The 24,870-nt window shown below is 45.1% G+C and overlaps 1 protein-coding gene across 2 annotated transcripts in view; it reads left to right on the top strand.

Moving 5' to 3' along the window:
* The window catches only part of Fam151b (family with sequence similarity 151 member B), a 33,613-nt gene extending 10,792 nt beyond the window's left edge, over positions 1–22,821 (top strand). The window contains exons 3-6 of one of the 2 annotated variants that reach the window (XM_051172488.1): positions 871–1,036; positions 7,734–7,951; positions 9,364–9,499; positions 22,717–22,821. In XM_051172488.1, the coding sequence (XP_051028445.1) occupies positions 871–1,036; positions 7,734–7,951; positions 9,364–9,499; positions 22,717–22,741 (545 nt within the window). In that variant the 3' untranslated portion in view covers positions 22,742–22,821. Of the gene's footprint in view, positions 1–870; positions 1,037–7,733; positions 7,952–9,363; positions 9,500–18,923; positions 19,099–22,716 lie in introns of those variants that run through there. The other variant, XM_051172487.1, reaches the window with a different exon arrangement.
* Positions 22,822–24,870: the final 2,049 nt, after the last annotated feature.

The raw sequence follows: 24,870 nt of genomic DNA, 5'->3' as shown, positions 1-24,870 counted from the left end.
TCTGTGTGTGTGTGTGTCTGTATCTGTGTGTGTGTGTGTGTGTCTGTATCTGTGTGTGTGCCAGTGTGTGTGTGTGTGTGTCTGTATCTGTGTGTGTGTGTGTCTGTATCTGTGTGTGTGTGTGTGTCTGTATCTGTGTGTGTGCCAGTGTGTGTGTGTGTGTGTCTGTATCTGTGTGTGTGTGTGTGTCTGTATCTGTGTGTGTGTGTGTGTCTGTATCTGTGTGTGTGCCAGTGTGTGTGTGTGTCTGTATCTGTGTGTGTGCCAGTGTGTGTGTGTGTGTGTGTCTGTATCTGTGTGTGTGTGTGTCTGTATCTGTGTGTGTGTGTGTCTGTCTGTATCTGTGTGTGTGTGTGTGTGTCTGTCTGTATCTGTGTGTGTGTGTGTGTCTGTATCTGTGTGTGTGTGTGTGTGTGTCTGTATCTGTGTGTGTGTGTGTCTGTATCTGTGTGTGTGTGTGTGTGTGTGTCTGTATCTGTGTGTGTGTGTCTGTATCTGTGTGTGTGTGTGTGTGTGTCTGTATCTGTGTGTGTGTGTGTGTGTGTGTGTGTGTGTGTGTGTGTGTGTGGTACTAGAGGTAGAACCAAGCCTTGTCCATACTACAAGGCAAGCACCTCCTTTGAGGGACGGTCTCTGCTCTAACATACTAACTTTGTTGTTGTTGTTGTTGTTACTAGAAAACTCCCGGGAACACTTAGTAGGCTTCCCTTCCTTTCCATACTCACTTCGCTATTTACTAGAAAGGATCCATGGGCAGGATAATGGCGTGGGAGCTGTGTGATGCAAGGATAGCGTGTGTGCCTCGTACAGTGCCTGGCATCCAGCAGTTACGTGGGAAACGTAGTGACATAAGCTCTCTTCCTCGGGCAGGTGCTGCCCACATGATAGAGGCTGATGTCCTTCTCCCTAGTGATGGCTCAGAGCATGGCCAGCCAATCATGGCCCATCCTCCTGAGACAAGCAGTGATAACACTCTGCAGGAGTGGCTGGCCGAGATCGTGCAGAGCAACAAGGGCATCAAGTTGGACTTCAAGAGGTATTTTTACAAATGTGCTTCTTTTATTGTTACAGAGTTCACTTTCAGGAAAAACGTTAACGCATGCATCTCTCCCTTTGGCTACCTATTCTTATACCTTATCCAAGCTGAAAAATGACATTTTAGGCCAGTACCCACATATTCAATCTGATTTTGTTTTACGTTAATAAAGAGGCTTTTCAATAATCAAAGCACACTTTAAAATACGGTTTTATAGGAACTGACTGTATGAGCAGTGATGAGTGTAATCTCCCGCCCAGTGGCTGTCACAGGGGATTTTCCTCTTCTGGCACCTGGCTGTGTACAAGGGATTTTACCACAAGCTCTCAGCAGCCACTGCCATTCACACCCAGAATCGGTGCCAAACCCACCCCATCTCTAAATCGTACCTCAGTGTGAAGTTATCTCGGGCTGGAGAGGCAGCTCGGCAGTTAAGAGCTTGCTGCTCTTCCAGAGGACCCAGCAGCCCCCTCTGCTGCCTCTTTCAGACGCCTGCACTCATGTAGCACACACACATGAATAAAGATTAAAGGCATGTAATAAGGAAGGATTTGAAAAGCCTTTAGAATTGTTAAGATGACCTAACCATTTGTGGGTTAATGCCTGGCAAGCTTTATCACTTTGCTGTGACAAATAGCTGTATAGAACTCGGATGTGTAGGCATCTTGGTGGACAAGGGCTATGAGTTAACGAATCATTTAAAGACCAGACAGCTGTATGGGCAGTGAGTGGTTCATCTGTTTTACTGGCAGTCTTAGTCCCAGGGTGGCTAAGGTTCACCTGAGGATGACTGCTGAGCCTCCTTGGCTCCCATGACTCCTGGGGCCAGGGCAGTCTTCTCTGTCCACGAAACACTAAGCTGTAGCACTGGCACTTTAAACCTTTAGACACTCTCCTCTTCCATGTGTGCAGTGTTTTGAGTGCTGCTGTTTACCATGCCACCTTTGGCTCTTCCTCACAGATTAGCTAGTGCATTTGTAAATTCCAGCTGCTAATTTAGTGATTCAGGCTACTTTAATAGGCTATAGAAGGGCCTATGTATTTTATATATTTTATAAGCATTATTTTTTTCAATGTGTGATGACCACCTTGTGATAGACGTACTGTGGTCGCCACTTTGTGCTGGTGACACTGTGGTGGTCCTTTTATAATGGCTGTAGTGTGATTACCACTGTGTATAGTGGCCACTGTGCTGGCAACTCTCTTGTGGATACTGTCTTATGGTCACTATGATGTCCACCATTTATCTGCCACTATGTAATGGCCACTGTGGGCTGGCCACTATGTGTGATGGCCATATCATAATGGCCACTGTGGGATGGCCAGCTGTGTGATGGCCATATCATAATGGCCACTGTGGGCTGGCCACTATGTGTGATGGCCATATCATAATGGCCACTGTGGGCTGGCCAGCTGTGTGATGGCCATATCATAATGGCCACTGTGGGCTGGCCACTATGTGTGATGGCCATATCATAATGGCCACTGTGGGATGGCCAGCTGTGTGATGGCCATATCATAATGGCCACTGTGGGCTGGCCACTATGTGTGATGGCCATATCATAATGGCCACTGTGGGCTGGCCACTATGTGTGATGGCCATATCATAATGGCCACTGTGGGATGGCCAGCTGTGTGATGTTCACTGAAAAATGTTCACTATGTATAGCCACAAAGTGATGGACCTTTGTTATGGACACGGTGTGGTGGCCACCATGTGATGGCCAGTGTGATTGCAACAATTTGATGGCCACTGTATACAGCTCATTGTGTGATGGCCCCTTCTGTGTTAGCCACTGTGGTGGGCACTGTGTGATGGCCATTGTATAATGACCGCTGAGTGATGGCCACTGTGTGACTGTAAGTGTGCAATGCCACCATGAAATAGATACTGTGTGATGGGAACTCTACAATGACCACTTTGTTATGGCCACTGTGTGCAGGCCATCAAGGAATGGCCACTGTGTGCAGGCCATCAAGGAATGGCCACTGTGTGCAGGCCATCAAGGAATGGCCATCAAGAATGGCATGTGTGCAGGCCATCAAGGAATGGCCACTGTGTGCAGGCCATCAAGGAATGGCCACTGTGTGCAGGCCATCAGGAATGCCACTGTGTGCAGGCCATCAAGGAATGGCCACTGTGTGCAGGCCATCAAGGAATGGCCACTGTGTGCAGGCCATCAAGGAATGGCCACTGTGTGCAGGCATCAAGGAATGGCCACTGTGTGCAGGCCATCAAGGAATGGCCACTGTGTGCAGGCCATCAAGGAATGGCCACTGTGTGCAGGCCATCAAGGAATGGCCACTGTGTGCAGGCCATTAAGGAATGGCCACTGTGTGCAGGCCATTAAGGAATGGCCACTGTGGTGCAGGCCATTAAGGAATGGCCACTGTGTGCAGGCCATCAAGGAATGGCCACTGTGTGCAGGCCATCAAGGAATGGCCACTGTGTGCAGGCCATCAAGGAATGGCCACTGTGTGCAGGCCATTAAGGAATGGCCACTTGTGCATGCCATTAAGGAAATGGCCACTGTGTGCAGGCCATCAAGGAATGGCCACTGTGTGCAGGCCATTAAGGAATGGCCACTGTGTGCAGGCCATTAAGGAATGGCCACTGTGTGCAGGCCATCAAGGAATGGCCACTGTGTGCAGGCCATCAAGGAATGGCCACTGTGTGCAGGCCATCAAGGAATGGCCACTGTGTGCAGGCCATCAAGGAATGGCCACTGTGTGCAGGCCATCAAGGAATGGCCACTGTGTGCAGGCCATCAAGGAATGGCCACTGTGTGCAGGCCATCAAGGAATGGCCACTGTGTGCAGGCCATCAAGGAATGCCACTGTGTGCAGGCCATCAAGGAATGGCCACTGTGTGCAGGCCATCAAGGAATGGCCACTGTGTGCAGGCCATCAAGGAATGGCCACTGTGTGCAGGCCATCAAGGAATGGCCACTGTGTGCAGGCCATCAAGGAATGGCCACTGTGTGCAGGCCATTAAGGAATGGCCACTGTGTGCAGGCCATTAAGGAAGGCCACTGTGTCAGGCCATCAGGAATGGCCCACTGTGTGCAGGCCATTAAGGAATGGCCACTGTGTGCAGGCCATCAAGGAATGGCCACTGTGTGCAGGCCATCAAGGAATGGCCACTGTGTGCAGGCCATTAAGGAATGGCCACTGTGTCATGCCATTAAGGAATGGCCACTGTGTGCAGGCCATCAAGGAATGGCCACGGGTGCAGGCCATTAAGGAATGGCCACTGTGTGCAGGCCATTAAGGAATGCCACTGTGTGCAGGCCATTAAGGAATGGCACTGTGTGCAGGCCATTAAGGAATGGCCACTGTGTGCAGGCCATTAAGGAATGGCCACTGTGTGCAGGCCATCAAGGAATGGCCACAGTGAGATTGCAGGCCATCAAGGAATGGCCACTGTGTGCAGGCCATCAAGGAATGGCCACTGTGTGCAGGCCATCAAGGAATGGCCACTGTGTGCAGGCCATCAGGAATGGCCACTGTGTGCAGGCCATCAAGGAATGGCCACTGTGTGCAGGCCATCAAGGAATGGCCACTGTGTGCAGGCCATTAAGGAATGGCCACTGTGTGCAGGCCATCAAGGAATGGCCACTGTGTGCAGGCCATCAAGGAATGGCCACTGTGTGCAGGCCATCAAGGAATGGCCACTGTGTGCAGGCCATCAAGGAATGGCCACTGTGTGCAGGCCATTAAGGAATGGCCACTGTGTGCAGGCCATTAAGGAATGGCCACTGTGTGCAGGCCATCAAGGAATGGCCACTGTGTGCAGGCCATTAAGGAATGGCCACTGTGTGCAGGCCATTAAGGAATGGCCACTGTGTGCAGGCCATTAAGGAATGGCCACTGTGTGCAGGCCATTAAGGAATGGCCATGTGTGCAGGCCATTAAGGAATGGCCACTGTGTGCAGGCCATCAAGGAATGGCCACTGTGTGCAGGCCATTAAGGAATGGCCACTGTGTGCAGGCCATTAAGGAATGGCCACTGTGTGCAGGCCATTAAGGAATGGCCACTGTGTGCAGGCCATTAAGGAATGGCCACTGTGTGCAGGCCATTAAGGAATGGCCACTGTGTGCAGGCCATTAAGGAATGGCCACAGTGAGATTGCCATTAAGGAATGGCCACTGTGTGCAGGCCATTGTTTGATGGCCACTGTGTGTGATAACTACTGTCCTCACTCCTATGTGATGGGCAACATGAGATGGCCACTATGAGCTGGCCAGGTTGTGATGGCCACCGTGTGATGACCATTGTGTAGAGGCCTCCATGTTATGGCCACAACGTGATGGCCGTAATTTGAGGGCTACAGTGCTATGTATCCTGTGTGATGATCTTTAGGCAGGTTGGGTGGAGGCTGGATCTGGAGGGGAAGTCTTTATCTCAGAGGAACACTGGGAGCTAATTGTATGTAAATGCTCCTGTGATTGCTGGCAGGACTCTATTACACAGAGTCCTGGCTGTCTCTTTGTAGACTAGGCTGGCCTCGAACTCACAGAGATCCTCCTACCTCTGCCTCCTGAGTGCTGAGATAAAGGCGTGCACCACCACGCCCAGCTTAGATCGAGTTTTTGTGTCATGAATGTTTAACCACAAGATGAAATACCAAACCATATAAGGGTGCCAAGCACGGATGGCTAGGCTTGGGACAAGATTTCTCCATGCTTTTATGAGTATCGCCTAGCTGCCCCTTTCTCTGATTGACTGCCTCTTGGGTGAGGGATGACTTTTGAATGGAACTGATGACTTTTCAGGATCCAGCCTAGGTCAGGCCTGGTCCTGTAATGGCGACGAAGCTCAAAATGGAGTCAAAATTCTCCTTTTATTTACTATAGTAAATAGTAAACACTTTGTAGTGTTTGTTGCTGTTGTCCATTTGTTTAGTTTTGGTTTTTGGGTCAAGATCTTGAACTGATTCATACAGGGCAGGCTGGCTCCAACTCATAGTACCAGCCTCCTTTTTGCTAGGATTACAGGCATGTGCCACCTCTCTCCAAGTGTATGCTTTGAGATCAGGTGTTGTAATGCATCTGGCTTTGCTCTTTGTTTTGGTTTGGTTTTGATCTTTAAGATAGGGTTTCTTTGTGTAGCCCTGGCTGCCCTAGAACTCACTTTGTAGACCAGGCTGGCCTTGAATTCAGAGATCCACCTGTCTCTGCCTCCAGGGGGGCTTTGTTTTATTGTCCTTGGGATTTCTGCTGATTTGGGGTCTTTTGTGGTTCCCTATGGGTTTTAGAAGGCAGGAAGCATTACAGAGAAATAAAAGCATCTAAATTAGAACCTGCAGAGTCCTGTCTAAGGTGTAGTTATTCATCTACTAAAATCTAGGATGTCCACTTCAGGGACAGGATATGCAAGGTAAAGGAGACAGGAGGCCAAGGGCCACATGTCTCTGGTTTCAGCACATGATTTAATAACATTTCTCTCCTTAAAGTAGGAGGCACAGGAAAGAAGCACAGATGTACACACCCATCCTTAGGAAGAGCAGATGTCTGTCCCAAGCCCATGGTTCTCAACCTCCATCACAGTAGCATTTCTAAAGGGTCAGAAGGGTTCGTCTTAAAGGTTGAAAGACACTTTAGAAGTAGTGAAATTTTCCAGTTAAGATGTATGTGCGTGTATGTGTGTGCGCGTGCGTACATGCTTATGTCTGAAATAGGAAGACAGACAGACACACACACACACACACACACACGCATACACAGGTACAAACTGATATAACTAACCTTACTGGTTTGCAAGCTGGGCACAGTGTTGCATACCTTTAACCAGGGCTCGGAGGCAGAAGCAAGGTGATTTCTGAGTTTGAGGCCAGTCTGCACTACATAGCAAGTTTCAGGCCAGTCAAAGAAAGGTACATAGTGAGACCTTGTCTCAAAAAACAACAGATAAAGAAACAACAATAGCAAAAGCCTTTCACCGTCTTGAAATCTGTGGGTGTAAAAGTCGTAGGGTAGACAGTCCACTCTTCAAGCAGGACTAAAATATCCACAGAAGTGCTCACAATACGGGAGGAATCTGAGCTTGTACTAGCTTTAGGAAATGTATTTTTTAAATTTATTTTTATTTTATGTTCATTGTTGTTTTGCCTGCATGTGTGTCTGCATGAGGGTGTCAGATCCCCTAGAACTGGAGTTATGGATTGCTGTGAGCTGCCAGGTGGGTGCTGGGAATTGAACTCCGTGTCCTCTGGAAGAGCAGCCAAACCTCTTACCTGCTGAGCTGTCTCTCCAGCCCCAAGGAAATGTGTTTTTATGTTTTCCAGGCACTTAAAGAAATTTGTTTAGGCTGCCAAGTCACTGAATCATGCATGAAGGAAAAGAGACCTTTTCTCCCCAAAAGACTGAGTGTGTTAGAGCCAATGTTATCAAATGCTGATGGTGGCATGGACTCTCAGACCATGCCTGCTTGCACCTGTTACTCCCTGAGAGTGGTTGGAAAGCGAATGCTTGCATCTTTTCTTAAATCATTCACACCTACTGACCCAAATATGGAGTTTTGAAGCCCCTGTGTGGACCATAGGTCCTGGTTTCATTCATATCATGATAAAATCTGTAAACTCCTTTCAGGAAAAAGAAGAGTGCGTTCGTCTTCCCTTCTGGTCCCATATGACTTTTTGTTTTTGGCTTTGAATTTGAGAGCAGGCCAACTCCCAGGCCACAAACTCTTTTTCAGTCTGGCGGCCGTCAGAGCGTCCATGCCGTTCCTGGAAGACCTGAAGCAAGACCTTCAGCGTCCTGTGTGGATGAACGCAGACGTCCTCCCCGGGCCGAATGGGAGCAGCAAAGTAGTGGATGCCGGCGCCTTCCTAGACACCGTGACATCCTTCTTTCCAGATGTGACCTTCTCCTTGGGTTGGACAACAGGATGGCATCCTGAGAAAGTCAATGAAGGTGGTAATTCTAGTCACGTGTTTACCGTTGGTTGAATTAAAATATCCAGCTGTTGTAATACAGAGCTTAAAAAAAAATCATCCCCAAACTATTGCACTAACCAAGGACAATACAAGCAGTAAACATTGAACCCCTACTCTGGTCTACCCAATGGACAGGACATTCTCCACAGTTATGTGGACAACGGGGACTGACTCTGACGTGAACTCTGGTGCTCTATATTTGACCACCTCCCCTTGGTGGGCAGGCCTGGTGGCACTCAGAGAAAGAATAAGCAGGCTACCAAGATGAGACTTGACAGCCTATGACCATATAGTAGGGGAGGAGGTCCCCCTCAGTCATAGACCTAGGGGAGGGGAATAGGGTGAAAGCGGGAGGAATGGGAGGATACAAGTGATGGGACAGCAATTGAGTTGTAATCTGAATAAATTAATAAAATTTAAAAAAATCGTCCCACATAGTCTAAAGGCCTAAAGGAAGGACCCAACCCTCTGGGTGTGTGTATCCTCCCTTGTGTTACTCCACACAGACCCTGATGACATCTGTCCACAAGCTTCCATGGGAATTGTTTATTTGCAAGATGCCGAACCAAAGTTATGTCTTCACCAGCTTTGAGTAAAGCCCACGTTGGTCTTTGCAAATATGTGAAAAGTTCTGGGCTCATTTTTCTGTAGTGTATAGAGCAAATTCATGTCAGCTGAAGCTCATACAAGCTTTTCAGGAAGAGGCCAGAGGAGTGAATGTGGCTGAAAACTACAGCTCTGTCCCTAACATTTCATTGTCGCTGGGTGGTGTCTTAGGGCTTTTATTGCTGTGAAGAGACATCATGACCACGTTAACTCTTATAAAAGAACACATTTAACTGGGGCTGGCTTACAGTTCAGAAGTTCAGTCCTTTATCATCACGGCGGGAAGCATGGCAGCGTGCAGGGAGACATGGTGCTGGAGAAGGAGCTGAGAGTTCTACATCTTGATCTGCAGGCAGCAGCAGGAGACTGTGTGCCACACTGGGTGGAGCCTGAGCATAGGAGACCTCAAAGCCCGCCCCCACAGTGACACACTTCCTCCAACAAGGCCACACCTCCTAATAGTGCCTCTCCCTATAGGTCAAGCTTTCAAACGCATGAGTCTATGGGGCCAAACCTGTTCAAACCACCACAGGTGGCTTAGTGATAGAGTCCTTACTTGGCATGCCCAAGAGCTTGGGCTCCAGCCAGCACCACTGAAAGCAAAAACCGAAGTAACCTTCCTTGTACTGTGATTCACACCGAACTCAGTGGCAAGTTCATGACCTTTCTAGGCTCATCTGTAAGTTGCTGACAGAGTTGCCTTTTCCTGGGTGATCTGTGTTTTTAGTTAATTGATTGCCAAGGTTCCAATCAGAAACTTACATTCCTTTCTTCTCACCCCAGGCTACAGTTGGTCGATGGTGAAAGAGATGGACTATGTGTGCAGTGAGCTAACCCAGCCTGTCACGTTCCCTGTCAGGGCAGCTTTAGTCAGACAGTCTTGCTCTCAGTTGCTCTGGCTATTGAAGAAGTCAAACAGGTATGAATCATCACCATATCTGAGTGTGGCTGAGTGGACACGAAAGAGAGAGGGGATGTGACAATGTCTCAGGGTGTGCCTGCAGTCCCAGCACTGGGGAGCAGAAACAGACGGGTTAGGAATGCAAGGTCATTCTCAGCTACACACGGAATTGAAGTCTAGCCTGGACTATGTGGGACTCTGTCTTTAAAAAGAAAAAAAAAGCCATGATATAATAATTACATTGGCTTTACCCAGCCTTCCACAGTGTCTGCACACAGCAGTTCAGAGGAAATGCTGTCATTTTAGTTATAAGTAGAAAAGGGAGTTTATCTTCGAATACTACCATTACAGAAATATTTTTCATACAAAATTTTAATATTTTGATATACAATGAAAAATTAACTGGGGATGGGCAAGATGGCCTAGCAAGTACACATGTCTTCCATGAAAGCCTGGTAACCTGCTCCCCTTCCCTGGAACCCATGTAAATGTGGAAAGAGAGAACTGACTCCACATGTTGTCCTCTGACCTTCATACATGAGCCATGATACATGCATGCATGTGTACACGAGCATACACACACATAACAACAACAACAACACACACACACACAAAAAAAACACGTTTTGGGGCCTGGAGAGATGACGCAGTGTTAAGAGCATGTGCTCCTCTCGCAGAGGACCTGAATTCAGTTCCCAGCACCCATGTCAGGTGACTCTCAGCTGCCTGTAGCCTGAGCTCTGGGGGAGCCACACCTCGAAGGGCAAGTGCCTACACACAAACATACGTACACATACTTCAAAGTAAAATATTTTTAAAAATAGTAAATTTTTATACCATATATTAAATGTTGAAGTGTACTCTAAAGGTACAATTATTAAAACAGTTTGGGCACTACTTTTGTAGGGCATTAGAAAGCCCAGAAGTCACAGAACTTAGAGAGGGTGTCAGCTGGCATTGCAGCTATCAAAGCAAAGTAACTATGCTGTGCTCATAGTTTTTTTTTTTTCAAATATATTCCCATTGAATTAACACTTGAATATCAAATTGTGAAAGCATGAAGAACAGACTAGGGTGGCTTTTTAGAAAATATTTATATTATTTATGTGTATGAGTGCTTGTATGTGTAGTGCATGCATGCCTGGTGCTCACAGAGGTCAGAAGAAGGTATCAGATCCCCTGGAATTAGAGTTATAGGTGGTTTTGAGCCACCTGTGGGTGCTGGGAATTGAGCCTGTGTTCTCTACAAGAGCAGCAAGTGTTCTTAACCACAGAGCCATCTCTCCAGTCCCAAGGTCAGATTTTAACATAGTTTCAAAATAGAAGACTTTTCTTGGTGTTAAAGGCATCACTTCTAGAAGCCATGAAAGAAAATTTGCTACACTTGAATATATAAGAATCAGAAAGTCAGCCGGGCTTGGTGGCACACGCCTTTAATCCCAGCACTTGGGAGGCAGAGACAGGCGGATTGCTGTGAGTTCGAGGCCAGCCTGATCTACAAAGCAAGTCCAGGAGAGCCAAGGCTACACAGAGAAACCCTGTCTCAAAAAACCAAAACAAACAAACAAAGAATCAGAAAGTCTGGTAAAAAATTATATTATGATACTTGTCAGAGAGATATAAAGAATTCTAGCCCCCAAAATTTTTACAGCATTTAGCAAAAGGCTCAGCTTAATAATTCACCAGGTTGGAGAGAGCAGAAGAAGCAGGAACGTTGAACGTTATAGATGTACATTGGCTGATTTCCTTAAAGAGAGATTTGGCACGTTCGTGGATTTTTGTCAGTAAGGGAGAAATTCGTGCAGCACAGAGAGGGTACTAGCAGAGCTTCAAAACATCGCTGATAACTCTAAAGGACGTGAACTGTCCCAAACTGGCCAGGTATAGTATAGGATACACTCATGGTAGACTGTTAAGTACTCAGCATAGGTCATGCTATAGGCTTGATGTCTTAGTATGGACAAATCTCTGACATAACTCTGTTAAGTGGAAAACATTAAAGTGCAGAACGATTTGTGTAGTACGATTGTGCTTGCGTAGGGAAACTGAATTGTAAAGTATTTGGAAATGAATTAAACCTCCAGTTGTTTGAGTAGCAGTAGCTACCACTATGGTGAGAGAGAGACACTAGATGTTACCAGACAGTACCTGAGTCAGGCAAATAGCTGAATCCAATTCTGGCTAACAAGCAGGAGAGAGATCTGTCGAGCTAATGAGGAGATCATTATTTTTATAGTGTTCAGTGTTCTCTTGGGCAGGCATGTCATTTATTATCAACTCTTATTATCATTAACACTGCTTCTAGTTTTGTTTGTTTTCATTAGTGTTGGAGAATTACTCTGATGCCAACTAGCTCACTATATTTATTTTTAAAGATTATTATTTAAGTTATAGCACTGAATTAAATTATAAAAATTGGATTCTCATACAGAACTCTAGCTTCTGAACCTATCTCCGTACAGCCCTGTTTGAGAAGCATTCGCAGTATACACAGATTCTTTTCATGGGTAGAGGCTATAGTGACCCCATTTATAAGTAGTGTGAGGTGAGAGCCGCAGCTGGGAGGAAACCTGGCCAGTGGTGCACTTGGTCCATGTGCAGTTCACGGTATTTCCACTGACTTGTTACGATGTCCCATCCTGCAGAATATGCACCTCACAGAGGCACCTGCTAACCCAAGAGCCCACAGTCAAAAATAAGCCGTCCAAACATAATCCTGGCGGGCCTTGTAATATGTGAACTAGAAAGACCCACACGCACGCCGGGCTGCTCTGTGCGATGACATCTGAGAACTTTTGGGTTGTTTTGTTGTTAAGCAGAAACTGCATATTTCTTTGTTTTTTAAACTAAAAGTGGTCGGTTACATATAAATGATGTTTTCTATGGTTTTACAGAGGAGGTAGGTTGTGGCAAAAAGCTACTTCAATGACCTAGACAATTCTGTACAGTAAGTTAACAGTACATTTAAAAAAATTTTTTTGTTGTTGTTGTTGGTTTTGGTTTTGGTTTTTTGAAACAGGGTTTCTCTGTGTAGCCCTGACTGTCCTAGATTCTCTACTAGACAAGGCTGGCCTTGAACTCAGAGATCCACCTGCCTCTGCCTCCTTGAGTGCTGTTATTAAAGGCATATGCCACCGTGCCCAGCTAAAGATAAATATTTTTAAGGACACTGAACAATTATTTTTATCCTTCATCCTCAGTTTGTATCCCAACGTTAGAGAAATATCAACAGTTAATTAATCCACAACCCTTCTTCTTTTCACAGTAAGGACAATGCTGAGGAGTATTTTTCTAAGTTCTAGTGACATAAGCAGCATAACCTACCAACATCTAAAATATTGCTCTTGAGTCATATGTAAATTAAGCTTATAGACAAACAATCTTTCAAAAATGGTCAGGAAAAGTCAGGACTATGGTACACCTTAGATTGTCATTGGAGATACTACTGGTCACATCATGTCTCATAAATGCTAGATTGCATTGTATTTCACTGTCTGTTCCTATTGATGGACTAAATGCTGTTTTCATTTTTTACCAAGGAGCTGTCTTAGCATGTATTTGTGTGTGTGATGCACTTGTGTGTTAGGAAAATCCTTCCCTGAATGCAAATGCTATGTATAAAGTGGCCTGAGGCTTAGAAGACCGTGGGAGCTAGGCCTCTATTTAGTGATAGGTTGAAAATGAGTGGTAAAAGGACACTAATCATCTCCATGAGAAGACAATTTAGAATTCATTTTGATGTCATTTTACTAATATATAAAGACAAATATGTCTTCATTTTAATGCTTTTCCTATCTTAAGTTGGCATTAAAATGTACCTCAGCCTCATAATACTAGCAAATATTTAAGGTTAATCATATATGTATACACACACTGTGTGTGTGTGTGTGTGTGTGTGTGTGCGCGCGCGCGTGTGTGCGTGTATTGTATGGGATGGGGTACTGTGTATTTCATCCATATCAGACAAAGCTCTTCTCCAATGAACTACAGTCTCAGACCCTAGATTTTTTCTTTTTTGAAAGATGTATAAGCCAGGCCCTGTGGCACATGCCTGTAATCCCAGCACTCGGGAGGCAGAGTCAGTCAAATTTCTGTGAGTTCAAGGCCAGCCTAGTCTACAAAGTGAGTCCAGGACAGCCAAGGTTACATAGAGAAACCCTGTCTTGAAAAACCAAAATAAATAAGTAAAGAAAGGAAGGAAGGAAGGAAGAAAGAAAGATGTACAGCTTATGGAAGGACATATTTTCTTTAGCAGCCATGGTGAAAGCCTAACATAAAATAAGTGTAATTAAACTTTAGATTTCAGTTACTGTCATTGTACTAGACACAAAATAAGTAAATATTCAGTTGCCATTGTACTAGACACAAAATAAGTAAAATCTAACTTTAGACCAGTGGTTCTCGCCTTCCTAATGCTGCAACTCTTTAATACAGTTCCTCAGGGTGTGCTGACCGTCAGCCATAAAATTCCATTGCTATTTCATAACTCTAAGTTTGCTACGGTTATGAGTTGTGATGTAAATAGTAGACATGCATGCAGGAGATCTGATATGTGACCCTGTGAAAGGGTCACTCAACCCCCAAAGGGGTCTCAGCCACTACTTTAGATATTATTTACTAACTGTCATTGTACCACCTAATAGAGCCATTTTCATCATAGAACTTCTAATTTTAGAGAGTTTTTTCTTTAATTCTGTAGGGGAAAAAAAACTTTTTAAAACTTTGTCATTCTTACAGCTCTGATGGCCTCTGCGGCTTGAGATAGGAAGAAACAGGACATTTATTGTTTGCTTTAAACTAGAGCAAAAGCCTTGAGATATTTATCTAAGTTGACAAGACAACAACATCTGATCAGGATTCTACCTTAAAAGACTAAAGAATAGGTGCCAGGAACACAGTGGATGGGTCAGCTGTGAGCCCCTAGCCTCCTGCCTCCCGCTGGCTGCCATACCTCCCCAACAGCATGGAACCATGAGCCAAACCAAGTCACTCTTGATCCTGGTGTTGTATCCCAGCCACAGAACCATAAATAACAAGGTGCGTCGGTGGATTTCATTGGTTGCTTTGTGCATGGTGCATGGATGAACAGTGTGGATTCTTCCAACCCCTAAGCAGGTCTATACACATCACCTTCAGTATTGGTTGGTGCACTCTCTGCTGTGCAGGAACTTTCTCATTTCATTAATCCCATTGTTAATTCTGGCTTTATTCCCATGCGATTACAACTCTTTTTGAAAGGTCTTTGCCTGTGCCTGTGTTCCCAGCAGTTTTCTCTGGTGTTTTCAGAGGCGGCTTTCCTGTTAGAACTGCCTTAGCTGTAGCCCAGGGTTCCAGGGAGTCATGGTGTCATGTTCGCTTGATTCTAGTTTTTAAAATTCCTCTCTGTTTCATTATGCAGTGGCTCACTGTTCATTCAAAAGTGTGTTTCTCAGGCTGTGAATGTTGGCAGAGTGCTTGCCTATTACACAGAAGTTATGGATTTGACCCTTAGAAGTGAATAAATAAACTAAATAGCAAAGTGTATAATTCATTCTGAATGTTGGCTTAGTTTCTGTGATTTTTCTTGCTGTTGATTTATATTTTTAGTTCAGTATAATAAGATGCATTATTAGGAAGTATTTCAATTTTATTAAGGATGGCTTTGTGGCCTATAATTTGATTTTTAGAGAAGATTTCATCTGCCAACAAGAAATATTTGTTCTGCAGCTATTTCTTGATATCAGTGGCATAATTTAGCTCTGACACTTATTTGCTTTTTTTTTTTTTTTGCCTGGAGGACCCATCTAAGAATAAGAGTTGGATACTGAGGTCCCTCACTATTGCAGCCAGGACCTGTCTTTACCGCTCATGTCTGTCATATAAAGCTGAGAGGCCTAAAATTCAGTGTATAAATACTTCTAATTGTCTTCTACCTTCTCTATGATTTGTTCCTTGATGAACATGTGGAAGGCTTCTCCGTCTCCTCTGATGAGGTTGGGTTTCCAAGGCAGATAGGGCTGGGGACCATTCTCCTGTGTTGCAGTGACATGTCTTCCTCTTGTACTCACTGACTGTCACAGTCTGTGCCCACTCCCAGAATCAGGTGAGGCTGGGAAGTGTGACTCTTGTTTATATAATTTTGTGTAGACAGAATGAAGGGGGGGAAAGGTGGGGGTTTGAAAAATGTCACAGTTTCGTGTAGTGTTTAACTCTTGCCTTTTCATTTTCCCTTGGGTGACTTTAAATTTAATTTCTCTCTCTCTCTCTCTCTCTCTCTCTCTCTCTCTCTCTCTCTCTCTCTCTCTCTCTCTCTCTCTCTCTCTCTCTCTCTCTCTCTTCTGAGACAGGGTTTCTCTGTGTAGCCTTGACTGTCCTGGACTCACTTTTTTAGACCAGGCTAGCCTCGAACTCACAGCGACCCACCTGCCTCTGCCTCCCAAGTGCTGGGATTAAAGACACGTGCTGCCACCGCCCGGCCTAAATTTAATTTCTCAATCATTGATGCATGAGTTCAAAAACCAAATGGAACCAAAGGGTCACTGTGAAAGCCTGCCTCTGCCCATGCAGTCCTCCCCAACCACAGGCGCGAATGTCTCATAAATGAGCTACCAGCTTCTTTGTGTAAATATGAGTAAAGATAAATGCCTTCCACTTTTTTCATCCTTTTACATGAAAACATTTGTTTTTGCATACCCTGCTTCCCAAAGTAAGAGGAAAAGAACAGGTGAGAAAACAGGGTCCAAGGACAAGCTATGACGAGGCAGGGACACAGATGCCCCCCCTGGCCACCCACAGTTTCTTGCCTTGTGTTTTGGTTATACTGACATTCACTTTATAATAATTGCTTAACAAATCTACATTTGTGATTTATATACCATCTGTGGTTTCTCACAAAAAATGTTTAAAAAAAAAAAAAGCCTGAGAGTTGATTTAAATGAATACAGTTTAAGATACCCTTTAACAACCTTATATATCCCATTTCAGTTTTCTTTTTTTCCCCATTTCAGTTTTAATAAAAAAGAGAGCTATTTAATGAGGCAGAAATGACCTGGGAAGTTCCTGTTTCAACCTAAATGATCATACCTTGCCTTGGTATAAGGGCTATTACCATAGTACCCAGATAAAGTAATAAACTCCATCTGAAAAAAACAAAACAAAAAACAAACCATGGAGGTAAAAGCTAATATCCACTTTCTTCTTTTCTGTGGCCTATCCCATTGTTTAGAACTCCTTTCCCGTGTGTCATGTGTCACTTCTGGGAACTAAGTCTGCAGTGTGTCCCGCAGTTCTGTTTCTTTACTCTCACATCATCTCGTCAGGACAGGGGCGTCACAGGGTCATGCTCCTCCCTTACCTTGTGTCATCACTAGTAGCGGAAATGTTTTAGAAATGTCTTAGCTCTCCTGGCTTCTGACAAGTTCATGGGCAAAATAGGAAAGTGACTGCTGAGAGTGTCGTGTTTCCCAGGCCTGGTGCCTGATACGGCCTTGCCAATAAAAAGGGAAATCTTCAAATTCTGCTATGTTCATGTGTATGTAAAAATGTGTATGTAAAAAAACTTATTTTAAAAATTGATTGTTCGCCTTTAATCCCAGCACTCAGGAGGCAAAGGAAGGTGGATCTCCGTGAGTTTGGGGCCAGCCTGGTCTACAAAGTGAGGCCAGGACAATCAAGGCTACCCAGAGAAACCCTGTCTCGAAAAATAAAAAACCAAACAAACAAAATTGATCTTTTTTCTTTGTATTTATGTAATTTATGTGTGGTGAAGGGCACACGCAGGTGCCTCGCAGTGTGCGTGCAGAGGTCAGAGGACAACTTGCAGGAGCTGGGTCTCTCACCGTTGGGTCTCAGGATTGAACTCAGCTCATCAAGCTCAGCAATGGGTGCTTTTGCCGGGCCCCTCACCAACCTGTTTGCTTCTTTTTTGGTTTTTCAAGACAAGGTTTCTCTGTGTAGCCCTGGCTGTCCTGGATTCGCTTTGTATGGGGTTCTATCCGTGGCCAGGTCGGTTGTAGAATCCAGTCATGGATTTTTCTTTCAGCCTTCACTGTTCTGAGCTTTGGGGAGGCTAGCTGGGGAAGGCTTGCCTGGCTTGCCTGGCAAACAGGTCTTGCAGAGGGCTGAGAATCAAAGGGAGGTGGGTGTGGCCACCGGGCTGCCCCCTGCGCTCTCAGAAGGAGGGAGCCCAGGTCCTCACCCTCCTCTGCAGGGACAGAGCTCTCCGCTCTGTCCGGTACCCCGGGTTTTAGAAAGCACAAGGTAGCTGCGCACTTAGCTGAAAATGAGACACCACGAGTCTGTGTCTATTTCAGGAGTGTGTCTCTCCATTTGGGGTGCACCTCTTTCAGCAGGGGGAAGGGAGCCCCGGATTTAAAAGAAGACCAGATAGCTGAACACGCCTGCCAAGAGACAAAGAGCTCAATTTTAATTCACGCACAGAGTCCTATATATCTCATCTAGAAACGAGTGTCCGAGCTAAGCTAACCAAAGCAAAGCTTCTAAGAATGGAGAAAGGGGCTTGGGGTCCGGAAGGCAGAGGAGGGATGAGAGAGTGAGCTAGCCCTCAATGGAGACCTCGGTTTTTAAAGCCTCTGGCTTGTAAAAGGGACAGACAGCCCCAGGAAATCTCCTGGACACCTGCCTCTGGGATGGATTTGAAGTGTCCTTTTGAAAAGAGCCAGGCCAATAACACCTTTTGGCCCAAGTTGGTGTGTTTTGGTTTTGGTTTTGTTTTGTTTTTTGGTCTGCTTTGAAATACATCTCTGAAAGGAGCAGCCTTTTGGTCTGAGGCCCTTGTGAACTGGCACCAGCAGTGGAGGCTCTGGAAGCTGGCTTACCGGAAGGATATGTAGTTCTGGACCTCGGCTGACTGGCCACAGCCCACAGCTTTGTAGACCAGGCTGGCCTCGAATTTACTGAGATCCGCCTGCCCCTGCCTCCTGAGAAGCAGGATTACAGGTGTGCACCGCCACGCGCAGCTTCTGTTAATGACATCTCTTCATGCTCTGTCCTCCATAAGAAAACCTCAGAGGCATAGTGGGTCATCAGTAGTGACTGCATGTTGGAAATGCCAGTGACACTTGACCATTTCAGTCTCTTCCCATCATGCTTTTCATTTCACTCTGTCCAGGCGACTGAGCAAACCCAGGTTTATAGTTGTAATTTTATTTAGTGGACGGAGTCTTTGATCTGCAGCAAAATCTTTCATCAGCTCCTTTTACAAACCGTGACTCGTTTCCAGTGCTGTCGTGTGGGTTTCTAAGCCTCTGAACATTCTTGTAATTGAAATATATTAGTTACAGAGTTTCCATGGCAGCAGTGGGGCTCCGATCTGTCTCTGGTCTTTGATGCCGATGAAGGACTGAGGCAGGGCCGTGAGGTGAGACTGCGCAGCAGGCTTTGGGCAAGTTCCCATTGGCTTCTTATCTTTCGCTTTTACCTATAGACTTCTGTTTTAATACAGGTACACCCTGACTGTTTGGACTGGAAAAGATGACATTTATTCCACTGAAGATTTACTTTACATTCGAGACTACTTTAATAAAACCCAAGTTTTCTATGATGTTTTGGAACCACAAAACCACGAATTTAAACAAGCCGTTGGAATCCGAGCCACTCTCTAAGAATACAGTTCTTTAAAAAAAGGATAGTTCTTCTAAAGCATTTCCTCTTTGGTTTCATGATCCTTCTCTGCTTGGTCTGAGTTAATGGGCTGTGTTAAATGTAATTTTTTTGCTTATGCTAAATGTGTGGAATCAAGACTGCTTCTGTGCATGTACCCTCACTTTACATTGTCTTATGGCGGCACACATCTGTAAAAGACTTTACCAATGGAAATAAAAGTGTTTTCAAATTAGAGAAAAACCATTCAAGCTGGGTGTGGTGGCATGGGCTTATAACCATAGTGTTTGTGGGACTAAAATAGGAAGATCAAGAGTTCAAGGCTAACCTGGACTACACTATGACATTCTGTCTCAAAGGCAAATTTTTATAACTTCCTTATAGACATCATGCATTAATTTTATAAAGAAAACTTGACTTAATAAATGAATTACTTTTTGATGAAATTACAAGTACAATATATTTGTCGAGGATTAAGTTCTTCCTATTCAACCCTTATTCTTGAAAAGCTTTTCTACATTAATTAATTAATTTTTTTATTGTATGTGACTGTGCCTGGTGAGTGTATAGAGGTCAGGAAAACATGGAGAAGTCTGTTGTTTCCTTCCACCATGTGCATCCTGGAGATCAAACTCTGGCTTAACAGTCTTAAGACAATTGTGTATAATGATTAAGTGACATTCAAGAAGGTGCCACTTAGATTAATGTATAAAGGGACTTAAGCTATTCTAAGAAACAAAAGTACTTAGAACTGTGAGGTTTGTTCTTCTGCAAAACACATTCTGAATGTGCCACGAGCCGTTGACGTGGGGACATCCAGTAGGCATGTGGGCTTTCTGGAAGGTCGTCCAGGTCTTCTATAAGGTCTGTGCCACACACAGGTCACCCCAGAATGGCTTCTACTCTCTGACAGTCCTTTGTCCCTCTGTGTTGCTGCTTCTCCCTCTTCTGGCATGGTGTGAGCCCTCACTCTGTGGGTATTTACCCACTCTGACTGACCAGACCTCCTACGGGATCTTTATGAAGATGCCCTGTTGTTCAGATGAACTAATTCCTGATGATGGGAGTCCTGGTTTGATTTAAACGATTTTAGAAGCTCAAAAGTTAACAGACACTTTGCGGCCACCATAAATTCTCTTGTGGACCTCCAGATCCTCACTAGGTGACAGGCTTGAGACAAATTTGTGGCTTCAGATATGGTTTCACTCTAGTGATGGCACTATGAATCCTGGTGTGCACCATACATATAGGCAAGTTGGCTTGAACTTACCATGAACCCAGAATATAATGGGGCTACCAAGAAAAGTCTGAATTAAACACAAACCTTATTATCAAAATATACAAACTGTTTCTTGTGATTCCTTGTACCTTGTCAGCTTATGGCATAAAATACTGTCACTCTGAATTTACTTTGTGCCTTGGAATGAAAGACAGATAAAATTATTGTCCTGAACTCACTATAAACTAAGAGATATCTGGAAAATGTATAGCCATATAAGTTCTAATTGAAAGGGCATATATTCAAGCCATGTGTGGTGGCACATGCCTTTAGTCCCAGCACTTGGGAGGCAGAGGCAGAGGCAGGCGGATCGCTGTGAGTTCGAAGCTATCCTGGTCTGCAAAGTGAAACTAGGACAGCCAAGGCTACACAGAGCAACCCTGTCTCAAAAAACCAACAAACAAACCCCTGCCCAAAGAGAGAGAGAGAGAGAGAGAGAGAGAGAGAGAGAGAGAGAGAGAGAGAGAGAGAGAGGCATATATTCTTATAACCTCTTGGACCCTGTTAACTTTTAGGCCTTGCCAACCTCTGTTATTCTGAACTCACTATGAACTTATGTAATGGATATATAGATAAGAAATGTTGAGTTTTAATGAAAAAAAAAACATGTAGCCTGTTGTATATTTTAATTCATCTGTTTTTGTGATTAATTGCCTTTTTGACTATGAGATAATTTCTTTTATGATGTAGAGGGCTTTGTCTCAGAAGCATGAAATTGTGACCAGACAAGAAATGGGGTTGAAGTTTTTAACTTCATCTACCTTCTCTTGAATGCTTGTGTGTGAGTGGTCTAGTCTCATTCTCCTTCCCTCCCTCTCCCCCTCCCTCCCTCACTCTCTCTCTCTCTCTCTCTCCCTCCCTCCCTCCCTCCCTTTCCTCTCCTCCTCCTCTTCTCTCTTCTCTCCTCTCCCTTCTCTCTTCTCTCTTCTCTCTCTCTCTGTCTCTCTCTCTCTCTGCCCTAAGACCCAGCCATCCTACCCATAAGCACGAAGTCAAGGAGTCCCTGTACTCACAGACAGGTTTGTGGGAGAATGACAGTGGCAGTTATATCCTGGGCCCCTAATTAGAAACAACACTTTTCCATCCACAAGAGAACTGCTAAATATAACGCTCTTACTACACAAGTGCTAAAGAGTTTCAACCACTTGAGCTGTCACAGAGTCAGGATAATAGTAAACACAGTGCAGAATGGACAGGGGCAAGTGAGCACAAAGTCCAAGGGTGCCCAAAACTAATATGTGGCAACAGAGATCAGAAAGATGGTTAATCATGGTAGAGTACTGGATGAGCCGTGGGGCGACTTGGGGAAGTGATGAAAACGCCCTTAGCTGTGCCAACATGCACATGTGTCGTAAGTTAAACATATCAATCTTTGATAGTCTTTTCACAGACTTTGCTATATAAAAATACATAGGATGCTAGCGGCTTTCGTTAATGTGGAAAGATGTGGTGGGTTGCAAAACAGCATTGTGGGACAGAATTCTGTGCAAAGTTGTATGCATTCACATGCACAGAAAAATTTTGGAAAGAAGTTCAAACACCAAATCCTTGCCTTTTCCACGTTCCCAAGCCTAAGTTGTCAGTGTTGCCATCCCATAGCATTGGAGTTCTGCTCCCTGTGATTCACAAGACCCTTCCACCTCAGAAGACACATTGACAAGAGATTTGATTGTTCCAAAATTCACAGCTTTCAAATGTACAATCGCTGTGGTCCTGTGAGAGTGCTGTAACTGCTCATTAGCTGTTCTGTGGTGATTTCTCCAGTGGGAAATTATTAAAAGTAATTTGGAACAGTTTGTGATTTGCTTGGGATCTTAGTTTTCCGGCTTTTCACTCCCTGTAATCAGCATCTAGTGGATTCATGGCAAGGTACTGTCTCTCTCGCCTTGTTATTTTCAATGTGAGCCTGCCTATGAGGAGCTTTCAAGTTCATGAACAAAGGCAAGAATAGTTGAGTGTTAAAAAAGAAAGGTACAGAGCTGGGCATGGTGGTGCACACCTTTAATCCCAGCACTCAGGGAGGGAGAGGCAGGCGGATTGCTGTGAGTTGGAGGCTAGCCCGGTCAGCAAGGCTACACAGAGAAACCTCTCTCAAAAAAGAAAAGAGGAAGAAGAAGAAGAAGAAGAAGAAGAAGAAGAAGAAGAAGAAGAAGAAGAAGAAGAAGAAGAAGAAGAAGAAGAAAGAGAGAGAGAGACAGAAGTGCTGAAGTTCTTTCTGTAGAAAATGGGATTGACTGAGTCCGCCAGCCCAATAGAGGGGCCTGCAGAGGAACGGGGGCTACTGTTCTGGTGGCTACATTAATGTTGCTCTTCTACTTGGCACCTCATCACCTTTCTCCTCCTTTATAGCCATCAGCCTTGTGCCTGGGACCGCAATTTGACCTGCCACATGGTTTTTGAAGAAGCCCATGAAGTTTCCTGGGGCTCGGAGAAAAAGCAATGGAACAGACATCTGATCGCCGACTCTGCAGGCATTTCCCTGTGATCCCCCATGTCAAGAATCCATCCGGGTTGTGCTGAGGGCCCCAGGCGGCTGAGAGGTAACCTTGAGGTAACCGTTGGGGGGTTCTCCAGGGACCGTAGCCCATCTGTAAGCAGAGAGGAGTTATGGCCAGTTTGGAGTGTTAGGAAGGCAGGAGAGCCAACCTGGAGACTGGGGATTTCTTCTCAAAGAGAAGAAAGATGAAGAAGGCCCAAAGTCAGGGTGATGGGAAGGAAAGAGGCTCAAGAAACAGGAGACACGTCCAGAGGGCTGCAGTTCTGATACTAGTCCCTTAAGGAGCAGAGAGAAGCCTCGATGACTGACAGGCAACCTGGCTGATGGGGGTGGGACAGGAAAGAAGCCAGCTACAGCTTCATTTCCCAAAGGGTCATCAGTGTGACTTCATACCAGTGTGGAAAGAAGAATTAAAAACCTCCATTAATTCTGGACTTAGTTTCCACCCCAAGAAAGACATTCTTTAAGTAACACTGTTTTCTACAGACTCCACCTCATCCACCCCCACCCCCACAGGGATTTCAACTCTACTATATATTTAAATTATTTCATAATCTCAGACAATAAAATGTCCCACACAGCCCACAGTTACAGGAGAGAGAGTGAGAGCAGGGGGTGTGGGTGGTTATCCAGTCAGGAACTAACCCCACTGCCTTTGTTTCTGTGCCTTGGATGCTGAAAACACTAGTGCCATGCTACTTGGTCCCTGAGCCATCTGGGGTTAATTGCTGCTGTCCCCCCCTCACCCATCTCATTCCTTTCTTGGAGTGAAATAAAAGTCCTTTTTTTTTTTTGAGACAGGGTTTCTCTGTGTAGCCTTGGCTGTCCTGAACTCACTTTGTAGACTAGGCTGGCCTGGAACACACAGAGATCTGCCTGCCTCTGCCTCCCAGAGAACAAAAATCCAAATTTTTAATTAAGATATTTATTTGGCTATTGCTGCTATGTCAGCTCAGGGGCTAATTAAAAAAGAACACAAGGGCTGGGCATGGTGGTGCACACCTTTAATCCCAGCACTTGGGAGGCAGAGGCAGGTGGATCGCTGTGAGTTCGAGGCCAGCCTGGTCTACAAAGTGAGTCCTGTTTCTCAAAACAGAACAAAACAAAACAAAACCAAAAAAGAAGAAGAAGAAGAAAGAATGAAAACTCTGGGGCCCAGGGCAGAGCACTTGTCTAGTGTGTGTTGGTTACACTTCTGTTGCTTGATAAAGCACCAGGAACAAAGGCAACTTAAGAGGAATTTATTTTGGGGTACAGTTCCAAGGGACGAGTCTAACATGGTGGCTCAGAGGCATGGTAGCAGGCAGCCTTCAACAGCAAACCGGAAGTATGCACAGCAAGCTAGAAGCAGGTCTCAAAACTCCTTCAGGCATGCACACAGGTGTGCAGACCACACACATGCACGCACGCATGCACACAGAGTTCCTATTGTACCCCCAACTTGCACTCTTGGGTGTCTGGTGGCCTTGGAGGTCCTACCTGCCTGGGACTGTAATAACTTATTTTACCACTGGCCATGGTAATTTAAGAGGTTCACCCAGCCAGGCCTTTGTGTTCCAGCACCTTCTTTCCAGCTGCTTTTGTCTGCCTGCTATAGGAAAAGCTCACATCTGCACTGGCCAGTGTGTTACCTAACTTGAGGCAGCTTCCACACGTCCCTTGGCCGGAAGTGATTCTTTACCCTTATTCCAAGTTCTCGGTACCAGGAAGGACCCACAGTTGCAGGAGTCAACTAGTAAGTGGTTTTCAGTTGGAGAAAATGGAATGGAAATATTTTGCTAGGCAATCAAAACCTGTGCCGTCCCAAGCAACACTGAGTAAACATGGAAACTAAACGAAAATAAGCGTGCATGATTGAAATTCCAGTCGGCTTTCACTTTGTCCTAGTTAGTCTAGAACTGTTAACAAGACAATCTCAAGGAACCTTCTGGCTGAAACAATTTCAATGATTGTTAAGTAGCAGGCGCTCTTGTTCAATGTCTGATCAACAGCCACCCCTTTGTGCATTTCCAG

This window comes from Acomys russatus, chromosome 30, assembly GCF_903995435.1.
Source record: "Acomys russatus chromosome 30, mAcoRus1.1, whole genome shotgun sequence".
Taxonomy (NCBI): domain Eukaryota; kingdom Metazoa; phylum Chordata; class Mammalia; order Rodentia; family Muridae; genus Acomys; species Acomys russatus.
The sequence above is the reverse complement of the archived record's forward strand: the minus strand, read 5'-3'. Positions and strand labels throughout refer to the sequence as shown.